Below are 7,553 nucleotides of genomic sequence, written 5' to 3'. Positions count from 1 at the left end.
CGCACAAGGTACATACTTGAAGTACAAAAACTACTATCAACAAAATTATAATTCGAATGTATGTGTACGTGTGGTTGATAGAATTGTACAATGAATAAGAAGAAACAAAGAGTACTCGATACGTAATAGAGTTTTATGATTATTCACTGGAAACTAAAAACTTCACTACCCGTCATGTTTCGAATTTTGAATTACATACATAATATATATATATATATATATATATATATATATATATATATATATATATATCCATACACACACACACACACACTTATACACCACTCCATATATATATATATATATATATATATATATATATATATATATATATATCCATACACACACACACTTATACACCACTCCATATATATATATATATATATATATATATATATAGATAGATAGATAGATAGATATATATATCCATACACACACACACTTATACACCACTCCACATATATATATATATATATATATATATACACACTCACATTAAAATCGATTTTGATGGAACAGAAACTTAACGGACTATCTATTACAATTTTTTAAATATAATTTTACACCACTCTCACCAAAATAATCGACTCGAAGACGATGTCCCTACACAACTGCTTGACCTACAAGAAATAGCAGCCGAATCGCTATTAAAACGAAACCATTGTCGTCGTTTTAATAAACGGAAGTAGACAAATAGCCTGGTCCTAGGTGCCCTTACGTCGAAAAATAGGTTGGGGTGGTCACAGCTGGATAGAAGTACGCATTGGATAATGTGGTCCTAACTGCATTGTGCTTATAAAGAAAGAAAAAAAGACAGCGGTGTGGGGGTTACGGGTGGAATACCTTTCTTCAAAGGTCTACTAGATCAGGGACTGATGGTTGGAGGGGTGGGGAAGAGGAAGGCCTGAGGGGGCTAAACGACGAAACAAGGTAAAAAATTTGAACAAAATGTTTGTGTATGTATGTATGTATGTGTGTATGTGTTCGTGTGTGTATAAATGCGTATGTATGCATGTGTACATGTGCACGTGTATGTATGTGTGTATGTATATATATATATATATATATATATATATATATATATATGAGTATATGCATACACATACATAGATACACACACACATATACGTATGAATGGATGTGTGTACATGTGTTTATATTGCCTGACTATATAAACGTGCGTGTGTAAATATATATGTGTGTGTGAAAAATATGTAAAAACGTATAAACATATGTAAAATATATTTATACACACACACATATGTATTGAATGTGGGTGTAACAATGGCGGGGAGAGAGAGAGGGAAGAGGAAAAGCTGAAATAGAAACCGGCAAGTTGTCTTTAAAAGCACACAATTCATTCATACTCACACTTATAAAACACGAGCAGTAACAATACAGCTACTGACACACAATAAGGGGTCGATTTATAAACGATCCCATCTAATAAACTAAACCCTCATTTCCTGGCCACTTCATCATTGTTGTTGGTCATATTGTTTAGCCCCAGGTAAAGTCATGATAGAGCAGACCTATGATCAATAGAATTGCTAACCGTGACCAGCCTGTATTTTTTTTTCTTTTCTAAGTGAAGGAAATTTAAGGTCACATTATCTAACGTGTCCCATTTTAAGGGGGGGGGGGGTACATCACTTTGAGACCCGTAGTTTGAGCCCTTCGTTAAACCTCGATTGACACATATATACACATACATATACGTACACATACATGCACACACACACACACACACATATATATATACATATATATATATATATATACATATATATATATATATATATATACACACAGACATACATACATATATATATATATATATATATATATATATATATATATGCACACAGACATACATACATACATATATATATATATATATATATATATATATACACACAGACATACATACATATATATATATATATATATATACACACAGACATACATACATATATATATATATATATATATATACACACAGACATACATACATATATATATATATATATATATATATACATATATATACACACAGACATACATACATATATATATATATATATATATATATATATACATGATAAAAGGTGTTTTGTGTTTATCTCTGTGAGACGGTATATTTTCAGAGATATTATTTCTAGCAGAAGCTGAAAACTTCACAAATCGTTAATCCGTGATTTTCATTTCCGATATGTATAAGTGTGTGTATAAATGTGTGAGTGAGAGAGTGTGTATGTTTATGTGAATATATAGTTGCCTTAAGTGTGCGTGCATGTATATATGCGTATGTATGTGTGTTTGCATATATAAATACTTAAATGTGAGTGGGTAAGTGTATGTATGCATGTATGTATGTATGTATGTGTCTGTGTGTATGTATGTATGTGTGTATGTATGTATGCGTGCGCATGTCTGTATGTGTAATTGTGAGTGTGCGTGCGTGTATAAATGTGCATGTGTGAGTGTATGTGCGTGTGTATGAGTGTGTGGTTGTTTATGAGTGTGTATATATGTGCGTGTGTGTATGTATGTATGTACGAATGTGTATGTGTCTACGTGTGTGTTTACGAGTCTGTATATATGTACGTGTGTATGTATGTATGAATGTGTATGTGTATGTATGTATGTATGTATGTTTGTATGTGTGTATCTATCTGTGTGTGTGTGTGTATATATTTGTGTGTCCATGAAAGACTAGAGAAGAGTGTGTATAGAAAGTGTATATATATATAGAGAGAGAGAGACAGATGAAGGTAGACAGAGATACAGACGACATGGCTAGAATAAATAGAAAGAGAAATAGATAAGATTAATCTGTTAACTTTGGCTGCCACACCTGAACACAACTAACATACTTTATATTGTTCAGTTTGTCAAATGAAGCATTTTAATATATATATATATATATATATATATATATACACATATATATATATTTGTTTCAAATAATATTCGGTTTAATTAAGAAAATATATAAACAAAAATATAAGAATATAAGCATCTTTCAATCAAACGTGAGCGTAAAAAAGTCTCTCTTCGCATCTTTTTAGTTAATATTACTAATTATTCTTCTAATTATTTCTAATATTCTAATAATTCTGATCAGTAGTTTTTAAAAAATATATAAATATACTTAATTTAATTAAGAAAAGATATAATAAACAAAATTACAAGCATCGTTCAGTCAAACGTGTCGAGTGCGTGAAAAAAAGTCTCTTCGCATCTTTTTAGGTGGGTTTTTTTTATGAGTCGAAACTTAAGTATTACAACACAACTATTATTTTATTTATTCTATTACGAATATTCGACCCCTAATAAATAAGTTTCAATTAAATTGTTACATTAAAAATGTCCCCTTTTACACGTAAATTAAAGGTTTGTGTCATCAGGTCTTAGACATTAAGAGTCAGTGTGACAGAGAGGGAGAGAGGGGGGGGGCAGCTGTAATAAATGAACGGAACTTACCGTAAAAACTATAGGGAGCAGGTCCTCTTCCCAAGGCTCCACCAACGGTCATATAGTAAATATAAGTCCACAAAAAGGCCAGGCATGGACCTAGCCTAATCTGGCCTAGCATAGTTAGTCATTTCCTTGGCCAGTAAAGCCAGACAAATCAAGCACAAAGGCGTTGAAAGGAGGAGAAAGCTTGTAAAGCCGACATTGTCAATCGAGTGTACACAACAAACATTGCCGCCGCAGCTTTCGGTTGGTCGTCACTATGGAATAGCAGTTTGTAGTAAATCGAGTTATGGAAGCAACGAAGTGCTATAAACGTTATAGTTATTATATTAGACGGGGGTTTTTGTTGTTGGTGTTATTTTTTTCTACTATTTCTTTCATTTATTTTCTTATACACTTTTATAACACTTTTATTCATATACTTATTTTTCCATCATTGGTTTGTGGCCATGCTGGAGCACTGATTTGAAGGCTCGATTAAATCAACTCTACTATTTTATTTTAGGTTTGGTATTTATTCTATCTGTTGGATTTGCTGAACCGTTAAGTTATGGAAACGTAAACAACCGTCTACTGATTATATACATATATTCATACAAACGCAAACATACACACGCACATATACATAAGCACATGCACACACAGACAAATATAATGTGTGTACATATATATGTGTGATGATGGTGTGTGTGTGGCGTGTGGGGAGGTGGTTCTTCTGTAGTGTTTTCGTCAATCAAATTCCCTCATAAGTCATTAGTCAACTCGACGCTATAGTAGAAGTCAAATAACTCAGGTATCACCGCTCAGAACATCTTATAATTGGCGCTAGTTTACAAGCAGGACTTCAAATTATCGCGGCCGCCAGACGAGTTTACTCGTTCCATGCACAGTACAGTATTAATAAACGTTATGTCCTTTATACTAACGTTTCGGTACGTGTATTTCATTTAATTATCTGCGTAAATTTAATATCTAATTTAGAGTGTATTGATCAAGATGATAACCCCTGGTTCGGAAATATCGCTAATCCGGAATGACTTTGGAACCAGAAATTTCGGAAAATCGATATTGCACCTATATATCATATTTAAATGAGACATATCAGTAAAAATAATCATATAATGCAAGTTATGAGGTGAATTGATCTAATTGCAAAGAACGTAGACATTGAAGTTAAGTTTGTTAAAAAGTCTTGTTGCATGCACGGGAAAAAAAGGTTCAATTGTTTGAGAATATTAGTTTATCATGAAAGATAGTTTCTGGCCATTATTCAAGAATCCTTGAAACGATCATCATCAAAATGTACATAAGAGCGTTGTAGTTCACTTGAAGCATAGTAGTACCGAAGAAGAGAAAGAAAGGGGGCGTAAGAACACTTCTGACAATGCGGTATGTTTTACAAAATCCTTTATATTTTAGGTGCAAAGCCCATCCTCAAGGAAATAGTCTGGGAAATGTCCAGTCACACAGTTTCTGTTACGCTACTCAAACTCCTTGGCGTAGGGTAACAGAACCCGTTGTAACTGGACATTTCCCAGACTGTTTCCGTCTGAGGATGGGCCTTTGCGCCTAAAATATAAAGGATTTTGTAAAACATGCCGTACTTTCTTATTTTAATCTTTTCTTTTCCTTCATCAGAATGTACGTTTTATTCAGCAATTAAACATGAAATAACCGCTATAGTAAATACAGCCCAGTTACCTATATCTTTACATATGATTATAGTAAACTTTTACTTTACAAGAAATTTATTTTACTTCAAAATCAGTGCAAGAGACTGCCAAAGATTAACCCTTACTGCTCGGGAACTGAGTATACTCAGTTCTGTGCGTGTGCAATTGAAACATGGGAAGCGAGTTAGCTTGTTTTTGTTAGTAGGGAAGTTTCCAGAATTCTCCACATTTCATATGACATAGTACGCATGTTTTATTTTTATTGCATAACAGAAAGAGGTTGCGAGAACTGATTTGCAAATGATTAGCATGCTCTCTCTCTCTCTCTCCCTCTCTCTCTCCCTCACACACACACAATGCAATTGCGGGGGTTAAGGGGGATGTTTTCTGGGGTCAAATCAGCAATAAGTGAATTCGATTTACACTAATATAGTTAAAGAGACGGTGTCACTTCTGTGATAAGATCTCAAAAAGAAAAAAAAACATTTAGCTTTAGTCAAGAATTAGAAGAATTAGGATAATTAGAAAACTGTTAGTTGGGTTCTTTCTAATGCCTTCATTAGCTTATTTACCGACAAAATGTATGTGTTCATACTTTAAGAATGAACGATATGCTGAAAGTAGTAACAAATGCATTAACTTCTTTTCAGATACCTGACGAAACAGTAAAGAACTTTTTAAAAAAGAAATCGAAGAATATAGTGATTTATAGTAGCATTGTGAACAACACTAAAAGAATAAAAACTAGAATCGATGGTGGAGAAATGATGCAGAAGAATTCCAATAAATTTGGATCAATTTCAAAAGAGATTCTGAGAATTACAAAATCGTTAGCACGACCTATGAATACACGAAGCTCCTTTTGATGTGATGATGTAAGAACTTCAGTTGCCGATTCCTTGCAATTCATTGATTCATTTGCAATCAGATAATACTTTGATATCTAACTTCAATAGATTACCTATTTTAAAATTTCAGAAATCCAATGTAGATATTGAAAAATTCCCAGTTTTGAGGAATCACTGATGTGAACAGTTTTTCTTATCGTTAAATTTAACCGTTAACCACTTGTATGCAAGATTTAACGATAATAGGATAATGATTTTGCAAACAACTAAGAACTGCTACATTATCAGATATATCTAAAATTTCTGAGCTTTTCAAAGTTAAATAGAATCAAACATCTTAAGGTAACGCGTTTCATTCAAATTAAAACATACTTGAGGCACTTCTGGTGCTTCTCGCTATTTAAGGTATCATAACTATCTGGTTAATTAATGTGTTATATCGTTTTGATTAATGTTGTTCAGCATAGCCGTGTGCATACCAATGAATCTGTAAAATAAAAATTCCTTTATTTTTCTTCGTACAGACGTGTCCCCACAGGTTCTTATGCACTTGCAATTCGCCTCGGGCATTTTTTTTTTTTTACCTATGGAGCCCTTTGATTCCTACATTAATCTACTGGCCCCTCATACTCATTCAATGTTTTAAAAAGCCCTATTATATTTCTATAATTAAATATTATTAAGGATTGTATAAAAAAATTGTTGAAATATTTTGTATATTGTAGAAATATACCCAATTCATTGCGCATAAATTTTAGCTACAAAATCTTACATGGACCCTGGTCGAGAACCACTGCATGAAACGAAGGTCCTCGCTACAGCTGTTCAGTCCTTCGTGGGCTCTTGGCAAACATAGTGTGGTGTAGTGCTTCGGAGTAAGTGGTGTTAAGAGTAGACTAATGTTGTAGCTCCAAGTCAACCCCAATCGAGCAAACCTATGGTCAAAAACAGAGCTAAATTCAGGCATAAAAATAAACAATCTTCGTGCGGCATATGGCCAATAATTTTGAGGAGAGGCGATAAGTCGATTATATTGGCTCCAGTTCTTAACTGGTGCTTTATTTTATCGATCCCGAAAAGATGAAATCGGCTGGATTTGAACTCGAAATAATTAAAAGGAATATATGTTTTCAATTTTTATGGGATTTTTCTGTTGTAGTTTTTAACGAGAGACCGAAGAGCTTTATATTCCTTGAGGTCTCACCAAGTCTAAATCCAGCGCACTTTAAAGGCGTTTCATACGAGGCCATCCATTTTGTTTTCGGATACAATGTATCTAGGGCGAATTCGTCTGTCTTTGCGTTCTGAGTTCAAATTCCGCCGAGGTCACTTTGTCTTTTATCCTTTCGGCGTCGATTAAATAAGTACCAGTTACGCACTGGGGGTCGATGTAATCAACTTAATCCCTTCCCCTAAATTTGAGGCCTTGTGCTTCCAATAGTAAGAATTAATGTTGTCGTTGTTGTTGTTGTTGTTGTTATTATTATTATTATTATTATTATTATTATTATTATTATTATTATTATTATTATTATTATTATTATTATTATTA

The 7,553-nt window shown here is 33.1% G+C and overlaps 1 protein-coding gene across 2 annotated transcripts in view; it reads right to left on the bottom strand.

The window, feature by feature from the left end:
- Nucleotides 1-3,710, bottom strand: part of LOC106880640 (disintegrin and metalloproteinase domain-containing protein unc-71) — a 278,669-nt gene extending 274,959 nt beyond the window's left edge. For both annotated transcript variants that reach the window (XM_014930680.3, XM_014930681.3), the window contains exon 1: nucleotides 3,487-3,710. In XM_014930680.3, coding sequence (XP_014786166.2) covers nucleotides 3,487-3,598 — 112 coding nt within the window. In that variant the 5' untranslated portion in view covers nucleotides 3,599-3,710. The remainder of the gene's footprint in view (nucleotides 1-3,486) is intronic.
- Nucleotides 3,711-7,553: the final 3,843 nt, after the last annotated feature.

The sequence above is a fragment of the Octopus bimaculoides genome, chromosome 9 (genome assembly GCF_046866305.1).
Source record: "Octopus bimaculoides isolate indiv1 chromosome 9, ASM4686630v1, whole genome shotgun sequence".
Taxonomy (NCBI): Eukaryota; Metazoa; Mollusca; class Cephalopoda; order Octopoda; family Octopodidae; genus Octopus; species Octopus bimaculoides.
The sequence above is the reverse complement of the archived record's forward strand: the minus strand, read 5'-3'. Positions and strand labels throughout refer to the sequence as shown.